General features: G+C 43.6%; 1 protein-coding gene across 1 annotated transcript in view; it reads right to left on the reverse strand.

Annotated features, from left to right (window-relative positions):
- The window catches only part of ZC3H7A (zinc finger CCCH-type containing 7A), a 166,257-nt gene that overhangs the window by 36,332 nt on the left and 103,373 nt on the right, over positions 1 to 26,552 (reverse strand). Inside the window, exons 16-19 of the mRNA XM_073591074.1 lie at positions 17,237 to 17,418; positions 17,083 to 17,156; positions 3,855 to 3,985; positions 3,616 to 3,739 (exon numbers count right to left, since the gene is read on the reverse strand). Coding sequence (XP_073447175.1) covers positions 3,616 to 3,739; positions 3,855 to 3,985; positions 17,083 to 17,156; positions 17,237 to 17,418 — 511 coding nt within the window. The remainder of the gene's footprint in view (positions 1 to 3,615; positions 3,740 to 3,854; positions 3,986 to 17,082; positions 17,157 to 17,236; positions 17,419 to 26,552) is intronic.

Genomic DNA, 26,552 nt, shown 5'->3' on the forward strand with positions numbered 1-26,552 from the left:
CTTGGGGATATTTGTGTTAGGCAGTGTTGGTCTTAATCTGTCCAGTTCTTCATTAAGTGTATTGTTAAAATCCCCCATCCATATTATATGAGCTGTTGGGTGACGCGCTATAAAGGAAATCCCTTCTAGCAGTATGGAGGTGGAAAACGGGGGAGGGACGTAAACAGCCAAAATCAAGAAAGGTTCCCCGTGGCGTTTAGAAGATATAAATATATATCTACCTTGTGGATCAGTGTGCACAACTAGTTACTTTTACATAAATTATTTACTAATATTCCTAGCATTTATAAGTTCCCATCTTAGTACAAAATGTGAAAGATTTGTTATTGCTTTAACACATACTAAGAAGCCTACTGCACCCTATCTATTTTTCAACTACTTTAAGATACTGAAGTCTTATAAATATTATGGGGGTTATTTAATTAAGGAAATTCCACTTTGCACTGAAAGTGCATTTGGAAGTGCAGTCGATGTAGATCCAAGGGGGACATGCAAGGAAAAAAAAAAACAGCATTTTAGCTTGCACACGATTGGATGATAAAATCAACAGAGCATCCACTCATTTCATATCTACCCCTTAGATTCAGAGCGACTGCACTTCCAAGTGCAATTCCAGTGCACTTTCAATGCAGAGTGGATTTGCCTTTCGTAAATAACCCCCTATGCCTTGTCTTTCAGTGTCAATACTCAACTATCAGTCAGCAGTGTGGAGGAAAAGGTCTTCCCAAAAAAAACAGAAACATTAAGGGGCACATTTGTAACAAAGAACAGGTATCTCTGTTTTCCGTTATACTTTGCAGGGTTGCTCCTTATCACAGCCTGCATTTTGCTGCCCATTCACAAAATGCAGCCCATTCACAAAATGCAGGCTGTGGTATGAAGAAACATGATCAGTCTCTGCTCCGGCCTTGACTTACACTTACTTGTTTTTATTGCACTCTTCTAGGTTTGGGCTCCCAAAGTTAATGGTGCATAATGCACATTTGTAAATTACCACCGTGCTGTATAAATGCAAAGCGGCCATTTTTTTAAAGTAGCTGCCTCGTCATGGAATGACTGTTGCTTTATTAATGTACCCCTAAATGATCATCTATTTACAGAAGATAATGACTTGCTTGGTTATGTATACATGTTTTTTGAATTACTTACTTAAAGGAAGCTCTCACTGAGTGAAATTCAGAGGGTAACATTGCTGACCTCCTAAAATGCTTGTTGCCAGCTGTCTCTCTCTTAATACACTGACTTTCTACTTTGAGTCAATGGCATAGAGCAAGCAATGCAGTGAGAAACTTTAAGCCTGGGTTCATACATGTGCGGTGCGAATTGAAGCGCAGGTTTCACTGGGAAGATAAAAATCTGCTGTTCAAAGGCTTCTCTGCGTTCTAGCTGTGGATCAGTGAGCAGGGAGAGGGGCAGGGAGAGGGGCGGGGGGGGGGCTGGTGTAGTGAGGAGAAGGAGAAAATCCTTGTTCAGAACGCAATGCATCTGCGAATCAGATGCGTTCCCATAGGAGATAATGGGCTTGTAATTCGCACCGCAATGCCATCGCACACGTTTTTTGTGCAATGCGCAGTGCGAATGCAACGCACATATGTGAACCAGCCTCATTCAAATGAACCTAGTTTAAAATGTCCTGCGAACTGGATGCGTTCTAAGCCGCATCTAATTCGCATAGGTGTGAACCCGGGCTTAATCTGCATACTCTTTTGGGCAATATGACAACAAATAATAAAAGTCGATAGATCAGCATCACCGCCACACAACTTACTTTGTTAGATGGAATGTTCAGTAATAGAAGTCTACACACTTTTTCCCCTCAGTAGGTTTCCTTTAAACCAGGTTGGAATTTAGATTTAGACTTATTTGCCCTCTAGACAATTCCAATTCATTAATTCAATTCCTTCCACCAAATTAGTATTGGCTGTAAAACTGCTGCTAGATTTTAGAGGGTGCTTAGATAGGAAGACACATTCCAGCTATCCTCAGGGAAAAATGACCAGAAATGACTCACCATAAACTTGTGAGTTTGGTCTGTCAACCAAAAATTGATTGGCTATCAGAGTTTGAACTTAAAGAGGAACTGCAGTCTGCTCACATAATTTGTAAAAAAAACATCTTTGCCATTCTTAAACTTTCCTCCAACCACTTTGCATATTATTTCATATATACTGTGATTCTGTACTTTCCAAATATGCTGCAGAAATCTCCCTCCACTTAACTGTGGGCAGCTGAAGCTGCTGTCTGTTCACTTCCTAGATTTACAGAGACACACCTCCAACTCTGTAGCTCTCATTGGCCCTCTTATGACTCATCACCCCTCCCTTCCTGGCAAACTCTCACGAGAGGGAGAGAGAGAGCTGTGCATGATGTCATAAGTCTAGGCTAATGACCAGACAAGAAAGAGGAAGTGGGCTGTATAAGGTATTTACTGGCAGAAAAAAAATATTTTATTACCCAAAGTTAAAACAACAAGGGCAGAAGATTTAATAGATGTAAAGTTGAAAAAAGGACTGAAGGTCCGCTTTAAAGAGATGAGATTCCAGATTCATTTGAAAAGAGCCCAGACAGGCACCGAGCCGGGGACAATGGCCCATATCTGGTGATACTGCCCTATGGCGACTCTGGATCAGGGTTTACACACTATTGCGAACATTATTTCACTCAGGTGTAAAGAGGAACCCCTGTGAAGCCCTCCTTTTTAAACCTATCAAGTCATTATTACGGGCAGAACACAAACTGTCAAAGCACCTCTTTCTAGCAACAAAGCTTACTATAGCGTGGGCCTGGAAAACTCCTGCTCTCAGGTTCGAAGCTGGTCAGGTGCATTGCATTGTCCTCTGAGGCCACTCTTTTTCCTCTTTCCTTTTCTCTTCCCACTCTAACCTTTCCCACTTTCCCCTCTTTTTCTTCTTTTCCCTGTATCTTTAACCCCCTCCTACTTATCCCGAAAGGTATTCTTCCTATATATTTTTGTATAGCTCAGTCGACTGACATTCCTCTGATTTAATGACCGAGAACATGTTGCCTTCCTCATGGTTTCTGAGGTTTGGCCTCCTTTAAGTTTTTTTTGGTTTATTCTACCTTTCATAAACATTTGAACATTGCACTTATAATGTGGATCAGTTTAATTATTCCAGATTTTACTTATTGTGACTTTCATTTATCCTACTGTATTTTGGAGCTATTCCCTGAGTTATGTTGTGCACTCCTGATAACTGTATTTTATTGAGATTTTATGTGATAGACCAACACAAAGTGGCACATAATTGTGAAGTGGAAGGAAAATTATAAATTGTTTTCAAAATATTTTACAAATGTGAAAAGTGTGGTGTGCATTTGTATTGAGCCCCCTGAGTCAATAATTTGAAGAATCACCTTTCACTGCAATTACAGCTGCAAGTATTTTTGGGTATGTCCCTACCAGCTTTGTATATCTAGAGAGTGACATTTGTGGACAAAATGTGGAAAATTTCAAGGGGTATGAATACTTTTTCAAGGCACTGTAAACCACTATCTGAATATAACAAAGATGTGTTCTCTACTGAACAAAACATGCTTTTTCAAATAAAATAAGAATCTCAAAAAATATATAGAACAATAAGATTTGAATATTACCTCAAACTGAGCTGGCAATGGCTTTCTTATAGGGCAAGGTCTGATAGATATCCACTTCTTCGCATTTCTTCCACTACTCCGCTCATTGGACATTGCTAACACAACCTGGCGGTCTTTTGTCCATCTTTCAAAACATTTAAATATGTATTTTATAAAAAAGTTAAAGCAAAAAATCAGTATGCAGCCCAATATTTGCTATTTTGCTAAACAGATTCAATTACCTGACATTCTGTACTTACGTGTGTCTTGCCTTTGCACTACAGTATTTTCTGTTTTTGTCTGCTTCAATTACTTGACCATTTCTCCAACACTGTCCACACACAAACTTAATGGTCAAATTTGGAAGCTCAGGATTCTGCATATTCAAAAGCTTGAAAAAAAATTGACAAATCATTAATTCTATATAAGGAATTTGAATTCACTAGGGTCATATATAAAATAAGTGAATGTATGAATTTTAACACACCTCACACCTTTATTAGTATCCATTCAAAGTCATAATGCATACAGTATTGTCATTACCATCCATTATTTGCTAATGTTAGCAATCGCTTTTGTGTTAACTCAGGCTTCATTAAACGATTCTGCAAAAACCCTACACGAATCATACATTTAGACTTTTTCTGTATGTAGACATCAATTCACAAATCAAGGGTATACAGACCATATAGTCCAGGCGGGGAAACTTTTTCCACGATTTACAATTATGTCATGCATTTGTGTCACAGTTTGGTGAGGTCACCATAGAGACTCAGGCCTCCTGTTTGAAACAATTATTGTGTTCTTAAGCATTAGGTAAAACCTCATCCGAAGTGTATAAGGAATCATTTGCGGATAGGTCAAAGGCTCTTGAGAGATGCAAAGAACGGTGGATGTCTGTTATTCCCAACTTTCGAGGGGGGGGGGGGGGGGTGGACTGGGATGATATGTGGGATTACCGCTTTAAATACCTGGTGTCGGCCAGGGATCAACTCATTCAATATAAATTATTACACAAAATTTGCTCTACCCCTTCCAGGTTGGCCAGTATATAGAACTCATGCTCCCCGGTGTGTTGGTACTGCCCTTATTCCCCTGCCAATTATGAACATGTTCTCTGGCACTGTCCAGTAATCCAATTATTTTGTCAGGGGGTTACCCAGGAGCTTCAAGAGATTATGGCCCTTCTGATCCCATTATTTCAGTTTATCCATTGGGCCTGGTGGAGGAGCTGGCACCTCTTAGGGTGCAGAGGACACTCCTAAGCCTCGGTTCACACCAGAGGCGGCATGACTTACAGGTCGCCTCACCGAGGCGACCTGCACACGACTGCCGGGGCGACTTGCAAGACGACTTCTGTATAGAAGTCTATGCAAGTCGCCCCCAAAGTAGTACAGGAACCTTTTTCTAAGTTGGAGCGACTTGCGTCGCTCCTATTAGAATGGTTCCGTAGCACAGAACGGGAGGCGACTTGTCAGGCGACTAGGTCGCCTGACAAGTCGCCCCTGTGTGAACCGGCCCTTACTCTTGTATGTTCGTAAGGCAATAGTGTTATGCTGGAAAAAAAATGTAGGCTCCCTCTCTGACATTTTGGAGGGGGCTGGTTAACAGTGCATTACCGCTGTAGAAAGCCACATATCACATATTTGAGTAGGGGCTGCCCTAAAAATTTAGCATAGCTGGCTTTCCGAATCATCTATATTTACTTAGGTCCTCCCTGCTGACACCAGGATACCACATCTGGCTTGCATGCTTTTAAAAGAGAAGTATGTTTTTTTCTTTTTTTCCCAGAATCATACTTACCTAGGTGGATGCTGCATCTGTCCCCCGATGCTTCTGCACTGAGAACCGAGCCATCGAACACCGCTGATAGCTTGGTTCTTTCAGCTCCCCAAGCAGAGAGCTGCAGACTGTCGGTCAGCAGCTCTCCACTCTGCCCCCAACCCCCCACCCCCTGCGCTCACTGGAGCACTGAGCTGTGGAGGGGCGGGGAGCGGCCGTCTCAAGCTCTCAGCGGCTCACACCTGGTGGATCCAGACTTTAGTGTTGTGATGACGTGGTGCCTGGACTGATTTCTCGGATGTCAGCAGAGAGCAGACTTCAGCCCGCTCTCTACTGAAAACGGGTCACAGGAGTGCAAAACTAATTGCACTCCTGTGATTCATAGGAGAAGCCCAGCCAAATGAGCTTTGGCTGGACTTCTCCTTTAATTATGTCTCTGTAGACTTGGTTCTATAGTCATCTACAGTATCCTAACTTTATAAATTTGCATGTGCATTCTGTTAATGTGTGTACTGTGAGATTTAATATGTCTGAACTTTATACAGTAAGTAAATTCAATTCATGCACTGCTAGGGAATGTTAGCCAACATACTCCGCTGCTGAAGGAGTTCGCCATGGTCTGGGCTGGTAGAATTACAAGTTGGAGGCTAGGTTAGTTTAGGCTCAGTCGGAGTTGGAAGTGCCTTATTCAACTTGTCTGTAGTCTATTATTCGTCTTGTGCGATGGCTGTTATGCCAGTTTTGTATTTCTTATTAAAAACAATAAAAATTATTTTCCAAAAAAAAAAAGAAGAAGGGTATACAGACAATGAACCCTTTAACAAAACAGGGGGACCTGAAGCAAAGCATTTGCGGATACCGCAACAAAAACTAAATTAAGTGCGACGCTTACTGGTGTTAAAAACTTAATATATACTCAATAAACAAATTGTCACCTTAGTGAAAAGCATACACCAGTGCCATTACGTCACAATTATAAATAAAAGTAATAAACTACTTTTCAAAACTATACAATACTGTCCAAAAAGTATGCAGTGTGCTCTTCAGTGCTCAATCTTGATATACTGTTCCACACGAACCCAGAACGAAAAATATTGACACACACCACCACTTTGTCTTCCTTTTTCACTTTAATAATAAGATGGACTCTCACCATGTATGGTGGGACCTGGTTACCATAGCTCTATACTGCGCCCTTCCCCTTTAAGGGGATATATGTAATGTAATAGCATCACCTAGTCTCCTCCACTGTACAGTATGTTCTGTTAGTGCCTCTTCCCTTTAAAGGATGGGTGCAATAACACAACTCTATCTCCTTCACCCCACAGGTAGGCACAGATATATTCTTCAAAGATAAAGTAAAAACGAATAGTGCCCTCTGTTTAAAATGTTTATTAAAGGTAAAAATAGAAGGATAAAAACACATCCAGAGCCTGTCATCTGCTTAACTGTTTAAGCAGCTCTCACAGCATTTCCCTAAAGGCGAAAGGCGCAGTATGGACCTATGGTAACCAGGTCCCACGGTGGACTTCATGTTCTTTTTTCAAATTAATATTAGGATGGACTCTCACCTCGCATGGTGGGACCTGATCCATACTGCGCCTTTCCCTTTTAAGGTAAATGCTGCGAGAGCTGCTAACATTGAAAGAGACAGACAGGCTCTGGATGAGTTTTTATCCTTTTGCACAGCTTTCATGCACCTTTTAACTTGAGCTTTTATATTTTTACCTTTGATAAACATTTTAAAGAGAGAGCACTATTAGTTTTTATTTTATCTTTAGAGAGCAGAGGGAGACATGTTTCTAAGACACAGGCAGCAGCGCTGGATTGCTTTTGCGCTATGGACCCTTTGTGCATTACTTAATGGAACCTTACGAAAATTTTAAAGAAACAGGAAGTCATCTTCCTGTTTATCAAGCATCATTATACAGCATTTTTTGAACATCTTGTAATGAGTGGTCAAATAAATCTAGTGAATGAATCTGTAACTGGTGGTGCACTTTTGAAGGTATGGAGCACTAGCATTTGATTTTATTTGTTGGTGTGTATTCAATGATATATGGTTATTATTCAAATAATATATTTACACAATTGCTAATGGGGAAAGTGATTATGAATAGGAGGAGGTGCAGAACCTTGAACTGTTTTGGCGTATCAGGTTTGTCAGAGCCAGTCTGGAGCAATGAGCATCACTGGAATGCTCTCCATCTCGAACCTGCAGTGCAGTTGAGAAAGATTTTTCAGGGGAGGACATACATTGATCAGGGTGTACTGGTCGCACAGAGTCACTAGAGCATCTACTGCTTCAACCAGGGAATCCTTATACCTAAATAGTCACTTGTTCAGCTTGTTGAACCTTGAGGACACATCTGGCATCCTACACCTGCGACACAGATCCTAGAGGACCTCAGAGTACAGGCGCTACCAGGTGAAAAAATCTGCATGCCAATTGCCTCAGCCTGGAATGTATCAAGCTAACAAAGCTGAAATGCTATGTTCCGCCCAGAATAGGACCTGCTTCCGTCAAGAGAATCTTCTAAAAGATGGGATGAAAGGATTTGGGACTCCAGAGCTTGATTCCTGAGCCACCAAGTCAGAGATGAGACTACATTTTCAGACTACGACATAATGTTGTGTTGCAGATTTCTAGCTTGAAACTGGGCAAAGGGGACTGCCTTGAAGGAAGATATCATTGACCTGACTTTCATGCAGACGTGGAGAGTTGGATGGCTTCTGGACTGAAGAGTTCAAACCTGGCACTGGGAAGTCTGGTGCATCTTCTGGGGAAGGAAGACTCTGGCCTGGGAAGTGTCCAGAATCAGACCCTGATGCTTAAAGCAATGAGTCTGTTCCGGCAACGATTTCTAAAGGGTTTGCGGATCCATCCGAACCTCTAGCATATTGACAGGTATACTTTGTCCAACAGAGTCCTCGCTGATTGTTCTCTCAACAGGTCATCTAATTATCCGACAATTGTGATGCCATGGAAATGCAACAGGGCTAACACTGGAGCCAACACTTTATTGAACAATGAAGATGCAAAGTGAAGATTGAAAGGCAATGCCATAAACTGGTAGTGTAGGGGCCCCACAGCAATGCGTGGAAACTGCTGATGCACTAGAAAGATGGGAACATGCAAGTAAGTATCTTTGATGTTCACTAAAGTCATGAAGTTTCCCTGGAGGAGGGAGGCAATGGCAGATCTGGTGGATTCCATCAGGAATATTAAGACTCAAATATAAACATTCAGAGCCTTGAAATCCAAGATTGGACTAATGTCTCCTTTCAGTTTGGGAGCAGTGAACATGTTGGGATAAAACCTCTGAAACATTTCAGGGACTAGGGCAATCACACATTGATCCAGAAGTTTAGAGAGCAGTCGAACAAGACCTGCTAGTCTGTGCGGGCACAGGAAGGTAGAAAGTGAGGAAACAAAGAGGGGTAGTGGGCAAAACTCAAGTATCCAGAATGCTAGCGTCTAAGCATCCACAAAAGTTAACAGGCATCCCCCACTCCGTAAAGCAGTGGAGCACCTTCATGCAAAGGAAGGCTTGTCTAAAGATTTGGAAGACTTGAAATGGTAGACTTTGTGGGTGGATTGCAAACTAAGATTAGGGGGTCCCACCGTTGAGGGAGTGGAGTAATGAAAGGGACATTTCTTGACAGTAAGAGGGGCAGAGAATTTAGCAATCTATTCCTAATGCTGCCTACACACGAGTGGACTTCTCAAGCGGACTGGTCCGGCGGACAATTCGACCATGTGTGGGCTTCATTGGACCTGCAGCGGACTTTTTCGGTGGAAAATCTGACCGACTTTAGATTTAGAACGTTTCAAATCTTTACGTCGGACCCAGTTCCTATCGAAAAGTCAGCTCGTCTGTATGCTAGTCCGACGGACGAAAACCGACGCTAGGGCAGATATTGGCTACTGGCTATCAACTTCCTTATTTTAGTCCGGTCGTACGTCACCACGTACAAATCCCTCTGACTTTGTTGTGATCGTGTGTAGGCAAGTCCGTTCATTTGGAAAGTCCGTTGGAAGTCCATGGAAAATGTCTGTCGGACCAGTCCAGTCAAAAAGTCTGCGGCATTAGGCTTCCCTAGCGAATGAAGATGTATGCTCTTGCCACGAGTGGCATCCTTGATAATGTTATCGTGAGCCAGTCTGAAGAGATGGTATCTCTCAAGGCCGTGTGGATCAAGTGCTTCCTGCACAAAGTCTCCACAGTCCAGCACCTTAGCCAAACACACTAATACCAACATGAGGCACATGCAAAAGATTAGATGCGAGGCCTCTAGTGAACCATCACAACTAAAATTGAATGCTGCAGCCATCTGCTCCATAGGTTCAAAAAGCAAATGATCAACAGCAGCAGTGGCTCGATCCCTTTCAAGGGATTTATATCAGTCAGACATAGTTTGACAAAGTATAGTCGAAGCCAGGATCTGGTGTAGAGAAGAACCCACCATCCAGAATATAGACTTGGAAAGGGCTTCCAAGCACTTATCAGTTGGGTCATTAAAGAAAAGTGGATCTTCCACCAGTATAGTAAGGGCCTTGTTAAGGCCAGATCCACATTAGCAACTAACCATTTCTGAACAAAAGCTGTGCAAAATGGATACAATGCTAACAAGTTCTTGGGGATGCAATCAGCTTATCAAGGTGCTTCCAAACTCCATTAAGAAAAAGTTGGAAAAGGGGTGCAAAGGTAAAATCTTTGCTCTCTGAAGAGTTGAGTTCAAGACTAGAAACACTACAGGTAGAAGCAACAGGCTGATATTCTATTTTCAGAATGATGTGCACTGCATCAATAAGAGCCAAAATTGTCTCCTTTAAAGAGGAGTTCCACCCCCTCACGGAAAAAATTAAAAGTCAGCAGCTACAAATACTGTAGCTGCTGACTTTTAATATTAGGACACTTACCTGTTCAGGGTTTCCGCGATGTCGGCACCCCAGCCGATTCTCAGATTGGCTCTTGGGTGCTGCAAATGCCATTCCTTGTAAGGGAAACCGGCAGTGAAGCCTTTAGGCTTCCCAGCTGGTTCCCTACTGCGAATGAGCGTAGAGCGCTGTGCATTCTAACTGGGCTGGTAGTGGAGGAAGGGGGGACCCAAACTTCAGAGGGACAGCGCTGTCTCCCGGAAGTGGGGAAGGGTACCTGTCAAAAACAGGCACCCTTTTGAGCTGGTTCACACTAGAAGCGGCACGACTTGCAGGTCGCCTCACCGAGGCGACCTGCACACGACTGCCACGGCGACTTGCAAGACAACTTCTGTATAGAAGTCTATGCAAGTCGCCCCCAAAGTAGTACAGGAGCCTTTTTTCTAAGTCGGAGCGACTTGCATTGCTCCGATTAGAACGGTTCCATTGTACAGAACGGGAGGCGACTTGTCAGGCGGCTAGGTCGCCTGACAAGTCGCCCCCGTGTGAACCGGCTCTTTGGCTTTACAGACTAGAGTGCACACCTGCCTTTGCATTGCTCTTTCCTACGTTCCTTCTTTTTTCTTTCTTCCTTCCATTTTTTTTTCTTACTCTCTTTTTTTTGTTTTCCAAGGCCACATGGCCAAATGAGGCATCATTCGGTACATTGTGCGCCCGTTTCAGCACACTGGGGATGTGCTGCGGGAGGAGGATGACGGGGACACTGTCGAATAGAAGGGTTAGTTATCAGTCAATGCACCGCAGCATTATCCCCACCTCCTCCCTCCTGAGACAAGATATTGTGGGGGGAGAGATGAAAAGTGACTGGGCAGGAGAAGGCATATTTTTGTTGTGTACAAGTCTGGATGGTTATGAGTTCCATACGTGGGGTAATCCATACTGACCATATGATGTTCTTGTTTGTTAAAAAATTTTTGTATCCTGATGCACAACAAGGCCCCAGCAAATGACTGGATAATTTTGGACATAAAGTCTTGCATGGCCATATTGAAGACAAAAGGGCAAAGGACCCAGCCACACCCAATGAAGTCAAAGAGGAATCAGAGAGTGGGAGCGACTTTAACAGCAGAGGAGAGCTGGCCTCCAGACTGCAGGCGTTGGCACTATCAGTAGTGCGCTGCAAGAAACCTTAGAATTCTTAGTAGAAAATGAGCCAAAGGCACCTGGTACAGTGGGACTGTCTGCCACCCAGTGTCTAGAATCTAAAATGTTGAATCTGTAATGTGGTAAGGTAACATATAGGCTTAGACCCCAAGTGCTCAAGAAAACTGGACAGCCCGTAGCGGGTGAGGATCAGTGACAAGAGGATCAGATGGCCGGAGGGGACCAAAGTCACTGTAGGCAGGAAGCAAGAATAGATCGAAGAACAGAGATCAACAGGGCTCCTTGCAACCAAAGCAGCAATGGCGGATGCTTCCTCGATGCTGTATGGCAGGAATGAGAGCACGACAGCGGGTGACACTTCGCCTAGCAGAGGAGTTCAATGCTCAGGTGAATGGCGATAATCCTTTCTGCGGCAAAGAATGAAGTAATGGGGAATAATGGCACCCATGACCAGTGAAAATGAAGGAGTTCCTGCTCTTTGGCCTGACCAGCCTACTCAATAGGTTAGTCTATACAGGCGGGGCAAGCACTAAGGCAGTGCCAGTAGCTCTGAACCTGAAAAGCACCCTGTGGCAAACTTTTACCAGAGCAAAGTCTGGAAATCTGGAAAGCATGGAGCCCAGTGCCTGACAGTCACTTCCAGGCTATTTCTGCAATGTTCTGTCCAGTGGCGTCTGTATGCAGCAGTCTAAAAGCTACGATGATGAATGCATCAGATAGCTACCAATCGGCGGGGAAACCTCAAGTAGTGGTGTAGAGAAAAGTCTTGACTGAAAGAGAACAAAAAAATTAAATAAAAAATTGAAGAACAAAAGTGTTAGCAAACTAATAGGTTAGTCTTTTCAGCAGCAGAGCTGAAAACAGATGTTCATCCTCCTAGGACACCATCAAAAAACTGAGGCATGCTTGTAGTAGGAGGGGTTATTCTGGGCTGACTTACAGTTTTTTTTTTTTGTTTGCCAGTATCCAGTACTCTTGGCAGCAGTATAACCTGAATGTTAACCACTTCAGCCCGGAAGATTTTACCCCCTTCCTGACCAGAGCACTTTTTACAATTTGGCACTGCGTTGCTTTAACTGACAATTGCGCGGTCATGCAATGCTGTACCCAAACAAAATTTGCATCCTTTTTTTCCCACAAATAGAGCTTTCTTTTGGTGGTATTTGATCACCTCATGCGGTTTTTATTTTTTTGCGCTATAAACAAAAAAAAGAGCGACAATTTTGAAAAAATACAATATTTTTTACTTTTTGCTATAAATATCCCCAAAAATGTTTTTAAAAAACAAATTTCTTCATCTGTTTAGGCCAATGTATATTCTTCTACATATTTTTGGTAAAAAAAAAAAAAAAAATCGCAATAAGCGTATATTGATTGGTTTGCGCAAAAGTTATAGCGTCTACAAACTATGGGAAAGATTTATGGCATTTTTATTATTTTTTAATTTTTTTTTTTACTAATAATGGCAGTGATCTGTGATTTTTAGCGGTACTGCGACATTGCGACGGACAGATCGGACACTTTTGACACATTTTTGGGACCACTGACATTTATACAGCGATCAGTGCTATAAATATGCACTGATTACTGTGTAAATGTCACTAGCAGGGAAGGGGTTAACACTAGGGGGGACTCAAGTGTTCACCCCTCAGTGTGTTTTAACTGTGATTATATATATTTTCTAAAAGCAGAGATTAAAAAGGTGACAGTTGCAAATGATTTTGCCTATCAAACCCATATGTTCAGTAAAAAAATTAAAAAATATATATATACATATAATATAACTTAATGCATTCCGTGCATTAAGGCAAAAACATTCCCATAGTATTGCTTGTAAAGTCACACAAATAAGTCAAATTTTAAGGCCCCATCCACACCTGAGCGTTTTGTAGCTTGAAGATTCAAGCTACAAAACGCTGGAGGGGAAAAAATCAATTATTCTCTATGGAGATGGTTCACATCTCCACTCCAAATGCCTGAACACAGAAGCTCCAAAATGCCTGAAGCTCAAACAAGTTCTGGAACTTTATCTTTAGGCAGATTTGGGCGTTTTTCTGCTTTTTACATTGGTGACCTTTTGACCTGTACAAAATCGCGGCAAAAACGCAGTAAAAATCGCACGACTTTCTGCCTGAAAACATTACGCTCAGGTGTGAATGGGACCTAAGTGGTTGTAATCCCAAAAAAATAAATGAATCCTGTTGCTTTAAAGCATGAACAACAGCACAGTGCTTGTGCTGTGTAATTTGTCCCTTTCTATCGTCTAAAATACTTGGCTGATCCTGCCTGGTGCTGCCCACCCCTCTGTAAACTGACCACGTTTATCATGGCTGCTGATAAATGATTACCGTGGTCAGTTTACATGCCTCCATCATCCCACTGTCTCTCTCCCCCTTCCTGTCTGTCAGATAGTTTCTGCCAATCTGCTCCCCGTCCCTCCCCTCCTGCTGCTAAAATAACTTTATTATCTTCCTAGAATCCCCTATGTTTCATTAAGTTATGTGCTCCAGTGAGTATATGTTCTATAAAAAAAAAAAATGCCACTTTATACCTGATTTTAGAGCACCACTTGGTGCTCACGTGACCACCAGCTGTTCTCCTCCTCTCCTCCCGGCTGACCTCAGCAGGAAATTATCAGCCCCTCCCACAGTAGTTGTCAGATCAGGGGAGGAGAGTGGCAGGAGGTGACATGAGCGCCGAGCGGCGCTCTGAAATAAAATGTAAAGCGACATATTTTGTTATATAGAACATACATTGGGGCACATAATTAACGGAACATAGGGGATTCTAGGAAGATAACAAAGTGGCTTTACAACCACTTTAACAAGCGTAAACACTATAACAGCCAGTGTGTTTAACCACTTGACAACTGGGCACTTAAACCCCCCTCCTGCCCAGACACCAATTTTCAGCTTTCAGCGCTCTCACACTTTGAATGACAATTACTCAGTCATGTAATACTGTACCCAAATGAATTTTTTGTCCTTTTTTTCATACAAATAGAGCTTTCTTTTGGTGGTATTTGATCACCTCTGGGTTTTTTTATTTTTTGCGCTATAAATGAAAAAAGACTGAAAATTTTGAAATAAAAACGCATTTTTATTAGTTTCTGTGATAAAATTTAGCAAATTATTATTTTTTCTTCATAAATTTTGGCCACAATTTATACTGCTACATATCTTTGGTAAAAATAATCCAAATTAGTGGATATTATTTGGTCCGTGTGAAAGTTATAGAGTCTACAAGCTGTGGTGCAAATCATAAAAAATTGATCACACCTGATGTACTGTGGCCCATCTAATTTCTTGCGACCCAAACATGTCAGCGAAGTACAAATACCCCCCAAATGACCCCTTTTTTGAAAGTAGACATTCCAAGGTATTTAGTAAGATGCATGGTGAGGTATTTGATGTTGTCATTTTTTGCCACAATTCTTTGCAAAATGAAGATTTTTTTTTCCCACAAAATTGTCATTGTAATAGGTTATTTCTCTCACATGGCATGTGTATACCACAAATGACACCCCAAAATACATTCTGCTACTCCTCCTGAGTATTACAATGCCACATGTGTGGGACTTTTTTAGAGCCTAGCCACATAGAGGGGCCCAACATGCAGGGAGCACCATCAGGTGTTCTAGGAGCATAAATTACACATCTAACTTATTGATTACCTATTAAACTTTTGAAGGCCCTGGAGCACCAGGACAACGACACGTGATACTGACATGGCATTGATGACAGATGGCACTAATACGTGACACTGATGACAGATGGCACTAATATGTGGCACTGATTACACGTGGCACTGATGACAGATGGCACTAATATGTGGCACTGATGACACATGGCACTGATGACAGATGGCACTAATATGTGGCACTGATGACAGATGGCACTAATACGTGGCACTGATGACAGATGGCACTAATACGTGGCACTGATGACACGTGACACTGACAGGTGGCACTGATAACAGATGGCACTGATGACAGATGGCACTAATATGTGGCACTGATGACAGATGGCACTTATACGTGGCACTGGGGACAGATGGCACTTATACGTGGCACTGGGGACAGATGGCACTTATACGTGGCACTGGGGACAGATGGCACTTATACGTGGCACTGGGGACAGAAGGCACTGACAGATGGCAGTGGGGACAGATGGCACTGACAGGTACTGTGGTCACTTTATTTTCCGTTTTGTTTTTTTTCTGACACTCACTGCTGCAGCCGTTCGCTCTCCCTCCTCACACGCTGTCTCTGTGTGAGGAGGGAGAGCCGGCGATGAGAGATGATCTCATATGTTTACATATGAGATCATCTCTCATTGGAAGCTCCGATCGCGCTGTAAACGGCCGCTGTGATTGGCCATTTACAGCGATTTGTGACTGGCTGTGTTCAAGGGACATGGCCAGCACAGAATTTCCCCGATGTGCGCCCACGGGAAGTAAACAGGAGGACGTCCAGGGAAGCCCTCCCGGCAATTGGCGTCCGCGCTGTAGCCGTCTTTCAGCTATAGCGTGGGCTCGAAGTGGTTAAAAAGCTGTGTGTGCATAACAGTAATGGTTAAAGGTGAACTCAGAGATATAAAGAACACAAATACATTAATGCCACAGGGTGCGGAGATCTGTAAGGGCTGGTTTACACCAGAATTTCTGCATTATAGATGCGTTTCTGCACGTGCATTTAGAAGGGTTTGTGATACATTCTGGTGCATTTTTTTCCCTCTCTTTTTTTTTTCTGTATCTCAATGCAGGAAATGTGCATTCTGGTGCATTTACATCCATACTGGTGTGTTTTCCATGTGTTTTGCCATGTTCCAGAATAGTTCCATACAGAAAAAAATGCAACATGTTATACTTTTGTTGACTGCACTGGAATGCACTGCACTGGTGTGAACTAGGGCCATTGGAACACATGGAAAATACTATGCAAAGAAAAACAAACCATTTGGCAGGTTAAACTGCTCTCATATACAGTATGTGTTTTATCTGTGTATTTAGCTGTTTGCCTGAAGGTCAACATTAATGCATTTCACTTCACTTCCAGATGGAATACTAATTTTTCATTTTTCTTAGTATAGTAAAAAATAATAGTATGACCAGCAATTAAATAAATTATATACTATATAATCTAGAAGAAAAAAATAGCTTTTACTAGGAATTTGCAGATATAGAACCAACTACAAAAAAAAACTGTCACTGGGATAACTGTCCAAAAATAACATATCTGCACATAACAGGAAGCAGAATTTGTATCCAAAGAAAAGCGGAAATGGGAAATGTTTGAGTGACTTTGCGCATATTTAGATTTTGATTGTGCCTGTTTGGTGATGGGTTGGGTACATATAAAAAGCAGATTCTTGCTCATGCTGTCAGTTGGAAGGATTTTAGTCTTAGAAGTGTTTATGTTGTAATTAAGAATTAGTATGTATATTATCCATACACAATGAGGTTGATTTACTAAAAGTGGAGCGTGCAAAATCTGGTGCAGCTCTGCATAGAAACCAGTAAGATTAATTGAACAAGCTGAAGTTAGAAGTCGATTGGCTACCATGCACAGCTGCACCAGATTTTGCACTCTTCCACTTTAGTAACTCAAGCCCAATGTATACCTGTAGATTGGTAATTGTAACAATAATCCAAAAATTTACCTGAGGCTTATGTGCACTGGACTCATTTACCCAATATTTCTGAGATTCTCGCACAATTTCTTCAACTGTAATTCCTAAATAAATAGAACCACTGTTACAAGAAAGTTAACTGAAGCAAAGCAATATTGACATTTCTTGAAGCAACTTGTCCCACCTGTTTTATTCTGTATGACCCAGACCCTGAGTTCCACCAAGCTATGAGCATAGAAGCATTCATCTTCTCTTAAACAGCCATAGCGAACCTCATGACGACAAAGATCAAGCACAACCAGATTGTTGAAAGGACGTATCTTGAAGTACTTTACAACTGTGTCTTTGAACATGTGAACAAGGCATCTGCATAATTAAAATAGAAATTAATTGTAAAATCATTTTTTTAAAGAAGTTGAGGTTCAGGCAAATATAAAAAAAATACCAACTGATGCAGCTGTGTATTCATTTAGAAATGTTTACATACAACTAACTTAAATACTCATTGGACTTGAAATCAGCCTTCTATCAGCAACACTCAGACTGACTCTGCCATCTGGAGCTGAACTGACAAGAAACGAACTGACAGGAAGAATGAGCACAGCCTAATACCTATCCATGTACTGCTGCCCCATTCGTTGTCTAATCAGCAGGATAAAAGGATGCATTAAGGTTTAAAGGGGTTGTAAAGGTTCACGTTTTTTCACCTTAATGCATCCTATGCATTAAGGTGAAAAAACATCCAACAATGCCGGCCCCCCCAGCCCCCCCGTTTTACTTACCTGACCCCTTGAAAGTCCCGTGCTCGCTCCTGACATCGGTTTCGTTGCTCAGCCTGGCCGTTGATTGGCTAGAATGGATGGATTGAAAGCAGCGCAGCCATTGGCTCGCGCTCCTGTCAATCACATCCAATGACGCAGCGGGGCCGAGTGATACAGTCGCTGTATCACGGGAGCGCGCCCGCAAGAACTAAACACCATGCGAGAGAGCTCGCATGAAGGTGTTTAGTTCTTGCGGGGAGGAGCTGAGACAGCCACCGAGGGATTCCAGAAGACCAGGTTCGGGGCCACTCTGTGCAAAAGGAGCTGCACAATGGAGGTAAGTATAACGTTTGTTATTTAAAAAAAAAAAAAAAAAAACCTTTACAACCCCTTTAAGAAATAAGCTGGAATTGTTCCTTGGTGTACACTTTAGGGTTGTGGTCTCTGTATTTACCGTGTGTTCTTTTTAAAAAAAAAGTATTGAAAAAAAAAAAAAATAAATAAATAAATAAGCTGACAAAATAATTGAGAAATTAGACTTTGAAGCAGCATCACCCTTTTTTCAGAACCTCAGGAAGCACAAAAAGGAAATCCGACTGAAGAAAACTTCTGATAACACAAACCACATCCAGAGTGGGAAAAGTCTTGTATCCCAGCGTCTGCGGTTAAGGGCAAAAAGATGGCAACACAATGTCCTGAATGAGGTGGGAAGAAGAAACCACCTTAGATAAGAAAGATGCCTGAAGCCGAAGAATTACCTTGTCCATGTGGAGCATCAGGAATGCTTCCTTACAGGAAAAAGTAGCCAATTCTGTAACACTGCGTGCCGAAGTAATAACAACCAGAAAAACAACCTTTCACATCAGAAGGACTAAAAGAAAATCCAGGATGCATTCAAATTGAGATTTCTGTAATACAGTTGAGATCCCACATTGTTCCCCCTAACTAGTGGAACAATACGCATGACATCCTGTACCAAACGCATGCAACAAGGAATGTGAAGCAATCAGCCTCTGAAAAAACATTGCAAAAGTCAAAATCTAACCCAAAGCCAATCTCAGATCCACTCCCACTTTGAGAAAGGCCAAGATGTGACCCATACCATACTCACATTAACCACTTCAGCCCCGGAAGAATTTACCCCCTTCCTGACCAGAGCACTTTTTGCGATTCGGCACTGCGTCGCTTGACAATTGCGCGGTCGTGCGACGTGGCTCCCAAACAAAATTTACGTCCTTTTTTTCCCACAGAGCTTTCTTTGGTGGTATTTGATCACCTCTGCGGTTTTTATTTTTTTGCGCTATAAACAAAAAAATAGCGACAATTTTGAAAAAAAAAAAACGCATTATTTTTTACTTTTTGCTATAATAAATATCACCAAAAAATAATTAAAAAAACATTTTTTTTCCTCAGTTTAGGCCGATACGTATTCTTCTACATATTTTTAGTAAAGAAAAAAAAAATCGCAATAAGCGCTTATTGATTGGTTTGCACAAAAGTTATAGCATTTACAAAATAGGGGATAGTTTTATGGCATTTTTATTAATAATTTTTTTTTTTTACTAGTAATGGCGGCGATCAGTGATTTTTATTGTGACTGCGACATTATGGCAGACACATCAGACATTTCTGACACATTTTTGGGACCATTGTCATTTGTACAGAAATCAGTGCTATAAAAATGCACTGATTCCTGTGTAAATGACACTGGCAGTGAAGGGGTTAACCACTAGGGGGCGCGGAGGGGTTAAGTCAATACTAGGGAGTGTTTTCTAACTGTAGGGGGGGTGGGCTAGCTGTGACACGTCACTGATCTCTGCTCCCGATGACAGGGAGCAGAGATCAGTGACACTGTCACTAGGCAGAACGGGGAGATGCTTGTTTACATCAGCATCTCCCCATTTGTCCTCTCTGTGAGGCGATCGCGGGTATCCCCGCGGCGATCGAATCCGCGGGACCCGCGACCCGACTCACGGAGCTCCCGGCCGGCGTGCGGGGAATTCAATGGGATTTACAGGTATGCCCATTTGCTCAGCTGTGCCATTCTGCCGACGTACATCGGCGTGCGCCGGTCAGGAAGTGGTTAACCACTTAAGGACCAGCCTCGTTTTGGATTTTAGGTGTTTACATGTTTAAAACAGGTTTTTCTGCTAGAAAATTACTTAGAACCCCCAAACATTATATATGGTTTTTCTTCTAACACCCTAGAGAATACAATGGCGGTCATTGCAATACTTTTTTTTGCACCGTATTTGCGCAGCGGTCTTATAAGCGCACTTTTTTTGGAAAAAATTCACTTTTTTGAATAAAAAAATAAAACAACAGTAAAGTTATCCCAATTTTTTTTAATATTGTGAAATATAATGTTACGCCAAGTAAATTGATACCCAACATGTCATGCTTGAAAATTGCGCCCGCTCGTGGAATGGCGTCAAACTTTTACCCTCAAAAATGGCGACGTTTAAAAAATTCTACAGGTTGCATATTTTGCGCTACAGAGGAGGTCTAGGGCTAGAATTATTGCTCTCGCTCTACCGGTCGCTGTGATACCTCACATGTGTAGTTTGACCACCGTTTTCATATGCGGGCGCTACTCGCGTATGCGTTCGCTTCTGCGCGCGAGCTCGTCGGGACAGGGGGGTTTTAAAAATTTTTTTTTAATTTTTATTATTTATTTTAAAATACTTTATTTATTTTTACACTGTTTAAAAAAAAAAAAAATTGTGTCACTTTTATTCCTATTACAAGGAATGTAAACATCCCTTGTAATAGAAAAAAGCATGGCAGGACCTCTTAAATATGAGATCTGGGGTCAAAAAGACCTCAGATCTCATATTTACACTAAAATGCAATAAAAAAAAAAAAAAGTCATTTAGAAAAATTACATTTGAAAAAATATGCCTTTAAGAGGCGTGGACGGAAGTGACGTTTTGACGTCGCTTCCGCCCAGCAGTATCTTGGAGACGAGTGAGCGCCATCTTGGCCTCACTCATCTCCTGACACACAACGGCAGAGGACGCGATTGCCTCCGCCGCTACCGACGGCTCCGGTAAGCGGCGGAGGGCACCGGATCGCGGCGGGAGGGGGGGGGGCCCCTCTCCCGCCACCGATAAAAGTGATCTCGCGGCGAATCCGCCGCAGGGACCACTTTTATCTGAAAGCCGGCCGCCGCACGAAAACGGGGATACCGGGGTTATGGCAGCTAGCTGCTGCCATAACAACGATATCCCCGTTCAAACTTAGGACGTATATAGTCGTGCGGCGGTCGGGAAGTGGTTAAGCAATAAAAAATGTTTACGTTCTGTGGCGAATCTTCCTTGAAGTTGCCTTCCTAGCCTTCAGAAAAGGTAGAAATAACCAAAACTCTCGTCTCCCATGCCACGATTCCACTAGTTTCCAGTGCCCACATTGGCAATATTGCACTGTCAGACCACGCCCGATCTCATTGGACTTAGCTTTACAACACCGAATGCCTAGGTCCACCACTTGGCGTCTTAATGAAACCCTTCTACAGGACCCTGACATTAAAACAGATGTCTTGAGGGAGCTGCAACTCTTCTTCAAGACCAATAAAGACTCAGTATCTAGCCCTCTTCTCCTTTGCGCGGCACACAAGTGCTATATACGAGGAGCTCTCATTAAACATGGCCACAGAGTTAAACAAGATAAGGCGAAAACATTATCCAGTTTATTATCCAAACTGCATGACCTTGAAAAACACCATAAATCTCGCCCTGATCAGCTTGCAGGAGCAGATCAGAGACCTCTCATTATTCCAGGCCAAAAATAAGCTTTTGAAAGCACGTAGAACATTCTACGAATTTGGAGACAAGTGTAGTAGGTCCCTGGCGAACGCTATACGAACCCGACGCAATTCATCCTACATTGCAGCTATATCAACTTTCAAAACTTACACTCATCCCCCGTGGCGGCTTGTACCCTGAAGAAGTCTGCAGCGATAGAAGCTTATCTCCAGGCTGCAAAGCTACCTTCACTCACTGACGAGGAAGTTGAGCTGCTATCGGCACCCATCTCTGCAGAGGAATTCTCGGATTCAATAGCTGGATCGCCAGCAGGAAAAGCGTCGGGGCCAGATGGTTTTGCAACCCCATACTACAAAATCTTCGGGGTGCAATTGGCATCCCACTTTTCCAAGTCTTTAAACGCCATCTTAGAGGGCCATGCCTCCAGATCTCCTCAGGGCAAGTATCTCGGTCATCCCAAAGCCAGGCAAAGACTCACTCCTCTGTGCCAACTATAGGCCCATCTCCCTTCTTAACTGCGACCTAAAATTGTTCACAAAAATTTTGGCAAAGAGAATGGGTTCTATTCTCCAGCGTATCATTCCCATTGATCAGGTCGGTTTTATCCGCAACAGAGAGGCACAAGACAACACAATAAGAACTACTAATGTTATAGCGAGAGTCAAGCATCTTAATACACCATTCATTCTCCTTTCCACCGACCCTGAAAAGGCGTCTGATGGGGTGAACTGGACCTTCCTCCAGGCCACCTTACGACACATTGGGATGCCGAGCTCGGTCCTATCTTGGATTTCTGCCCTGTACTCGATGCCCACAGCCACGGTCAAAGTGAACGGAGTAGTCTCCAGATCCTTTGTGATTGGTAATGGAACTGTCAGGTCACCTGGGACCAGGTGACAGATGCACTCTGTAGGAGTCGGAAGTGCACCGCTAAGGTAGTGGACCCTAGGACTGACTGCTGCGGACTGAACCCTGGAAGGTTCAGGAAGCAGGTCTACAGGATAACTAACATGGATCCCAGTGGGAGCTAGAGCATAGATTTCCCAGGGCGCGGAGTCTAAGAGCCAGCTTAAGATTATCCTCAGAGACCGAAACTGAGGTAGGGAGAGGACGAGAGGACTTATTGAGGGCTAAGGGCTTCTTAGGAATGGGTAAAGGCATAAGAAGACCAACAGGAGTCTGAGCAGGGTCCCCCAGACCCTTAAAGATGAGCTGGATTTCCAACACAGGATCATCAGACTGGGCAGAAGTCAGTGGATCCCTGAGACCAGGTTGGTTAGAAAGTGATGTGTCACAGAAGTCAAGCTGGATAGCTTCACTGGGCATAGGCTGAACTGTTGCAGAGGCCGACTGAACAGCACTGCCAGGTGCAGCGACCACCAGAATCGCATCACAGGGCGTAGCGACTGTGGAACTGGTAGACGAATCAGCCTGGGTGTGCGTCCAAGGGTGTCCAGGAACAGGCAAAGGTAAATGACCATGCAAACTGGAGTGAATGATCGGCTCAAGTTCACAGGTGGGCTCCTCATCCAGAGTGCCACATGACCCAGAGAGTGCCTCAGCCCGACTATTGCAGGAGACATTCCAGAAATCGCTATATGCAGCGGGAAGAGCAGAAGATACTGGGATGGTGGCAACAGGAAGTTTCTCTTTTGGGGTGACCTTGAGTAGACAGGAAGAGGAACAGGAGGACACCCAAGCCAGGATCCGTTCAGCAGTCCAGTCAATGTGTGGAGAATGGAACCGTAACCAAGGAAGACCTAATATGATAGTAGATGAAGCTTTAGGTAAGACAAGGAAGGATATCCACTCCTGGGGAGTGTCCGTACAGACATCTTACCAGGAAGGGTCTGGAAGCGGATAGGACCCCCTGGCAGAACAGTGCCATCAATCGCCAAGACCACCAATGGCGTTGAAGGGGGCAAAAGGGTAAATCTCATGGAAGATGCAGTTTCCCATTTTATGAAATTGCCAGCGGCTCCGGAATCCAGATGTGCCGAGACCGAACGAGAGGAAGCGCCGACATGAAGGAACACAGAAAGAAGAAGACGAGAAGGTGAAGGTGATACTTCAGGGTCTAAAACTCCACCTTCCAGATGTATTAGCCCCAATCGTTTTTCTGGACGAAGAGAACAAGTGTCACAAAAATGACATTTGGCCACACAATAAAGGCACAGGCCCAGAGTTCTGCGCCTAGCGCGTTCTTCAGGGGACAACTTGGTCCAACCCAGCTGCATAGGTTCCTCAGCGGGCAGGGGGTGCTCCTCGGATCAAAGAGAAGGGACTGGGAGCTCAAGCTGCCTAAGGAACAGGGAGTGCTGGCGTCTTTTTTCCAGGGCCCTCCCCAGAAAGCGAATATCGATCTGGTTACACAAGGCGATGACACCGTCCAGATCAGCAGGAAGGGATCTTCCTGCTAATTCATCCTTCACTCTATCAGAGAGGCCATGTAAAAAGGTAGCAACTAGGGCCTCATTATTCCAGCTCAATTCAGCTGTGAGGATACGGAACTGAAGAGCATACTGTTCCACAGAAGCGGACTCTTGACAGAGACGTAAAAGAGCGCTAGCCGCTGAGGAGACACGACCCGGTTCCTCGAAAATATTCCGAAAAAGTTTCAAGAAATCAGACAGGTTAGAAACCACCCCACAGAGGGGCAGCCCAAGCTAGCCTCGCCGGTCAGGAGGGATATAATATATGCTACTTTCGCCCGATCGGACAGGAAGTTTTGGAGCTGAAGTTCAAAATGAATTGTGCACTGGCTAAGGAACCCCCTGCAAGCCTTGGAGTCCCTAGAGAAACGGGCTGGAGCTGGCAGTTGTAATGACTGGTGCGATAGGTGCAGCAGCAGATAGCGGTTGAGGTTGTTGAATCGGGGGTCCTAATGAGGCCTGAACCTGTTCAAAACGGGATGCCAAATCCTGAAGGAATCGCATCACTTGGGTCTGATGCGATTCCTGGGTCTCAAGTCTGCGAACTAAGCCCTGCAACAGATCATCTGCGGGTAGCGGCACATCAGCCGGGTCCAAGGCTGATCAAACTGTCAGGTCACCTGGGACCAGGTGACAGATGCACTCTGTAGGAGTCGGAAGTGCACCGCTAAGGTAGTGGACCCTAGGACTGACTGCTGCGGATTGAACCCTGGAAGGTTCAGGAAGCAGGTCTACAGGATAACTAACATGGATCCCAGTGGGAGCTAGAGCATAGATTCCCCAGGGCGCGAAGTCTAAGAGCCAGCGGGTGTTCACCAGAGCCTCTAGTGGTGAGGATGGACTGCGCTGCAGTCTGGCTCCAGGTCGTGGCCCCCAGGGTCTCACAGCTCACGCTCACCGTAGGCTACAGGAGAAGAGGAAGGAGGCAGCAAGCTGGAACTACAGGGAAGTAAGGGGTAAGCCAAAGGTCAGGGCGACTAGCAGACAAGGATAAACATAACACGCCAAAGGTCAGGGTAACAAGCAGACAGGGAGAGTCGAGAACAGGCCAAAGTCGGTAACAGGAATCAGACGTAGGAGACACAGCAAGTACACACGGAGGCTAACACACAATGGTTGATCAGCACTGCTGGCTTGCAGTTCACAGGTTAATATAGGGTTCCCTGATAGGGTCTGGTTTGGGGCCATGCTTAGAGGAGAGGTTATAAAACCAGTCAGGTGAGAGGCAGCTGGTCTTTAGAGATGAACACATGGAGACAGGTAAGCTGACAGAGAAAACTCTATTGCATAACCATGACAGGAACAAGACAGGGTTGCCCCCTCTCTCCACTCCTATTCATTTTATCATTGGAACCTCTGCACATTAGGAATAACCCAGACATTAGTGGTCTTGAAACTAGTACGCACCATCACAAAGTAGCGGCTTAAGCGGATGATTTGTTGTTCTAATTGTCAAACCCGCTCGTATCCTTACTAGTTCTCTTATCTAAAATCTGTATGTATGGAGAATTGTCAGACTTTAAAGTAAATTAACTTCTACAAAAATCAGAGGCCCTCAACGTTAACCTCCCGCCTCAGTCCATTTCTCATCTCAGTAGTAACTTTCCTTTTCGATGGGCCCCCCAAGCCATCCAATAACTGGAAACTAGAATCCCTTCCAATCTCCAATTTATTTTCCAATATAATTTCCAACCTTTATTGGCTACTCTTTCTGCAGATTTAGAGAAATGGAAATCCTTGGCAGTCTCTTGCTTTGGCAGATGTAAGGTCATAAAAATGAACGTCATGCCACGTCTCTTATATCTCCTGCAAGCTTGCCAATCAAATTGCCACAAGAGTTTTTTCAAAAGATCCGAACAGCCTTTATCCGATATGTTTGGCAAGGTAAGCCTTCCTGTCTTAAGCAGGCACTCTTGCAAAGATCTAAGCTCAGGGGTGGCGTCGGACTCCCAGACCCCGCCTTATATTGTATAGCGGTACATATGGCCAGAGTGGTCCATTGGCACAGACACGCTTCTCACAAACTTTGGATGTCTTTGGAACAAAAATCAGTGACTGCCCCCCTAGCCCGCCTTCCCTGGTCAGGAGTCCACCACTCTTGAGTAGCACCTCCCCATTCCTTGATTGAATCTACCTTGATAGAACTTTCTAGATATTACAAACTGGCAGCTACTTCCAGTTTCCCTTCGCCATTGACTCCCATCCTTGGTCACCCAGATATGCTCTGGGTTTGGCTGATAGAACCTTTCAACTCCATCAAAATCTAAACCTAGTCAGAGCTCCTTCCTTCCTTAGCCCATCTGGTTGGACCCACCCATCAGAACGGTATAGTTCTTTCAACTCTTCAGCACTTGGCCAGTGGAAAATGTTACAACTAACCTACTTCCTCCGATCCCTTCCAAATCATTCCGGGTTTCAAAGACAAACTACTTCATTTGAAGACCTTTGTTTGGGAGAAGGTCCTATCCGAAAATCTCTCTCCGTTTCATACGGTATTTTACTCGCAGTCACGTCTCAAAAAGATCCACCATATTTGCTCAAAT

Source organism: Aquarana catesbeiana, linkage group LG06 (assembly GCF_042186555.1).
Source record: "Aquarana catesbeiana isolate 2022-GZ linkage group LG06, ASM4218655v1, whole genome shotgun sequence".
In the NCBI taxonomy this organism is placed as follows: domain Eukaryota; kingdom Metazoa; phylum Chordata; class Amphibia; order Anura; family Ranidae; genus Aquarana; species Aquarana catesbeiana.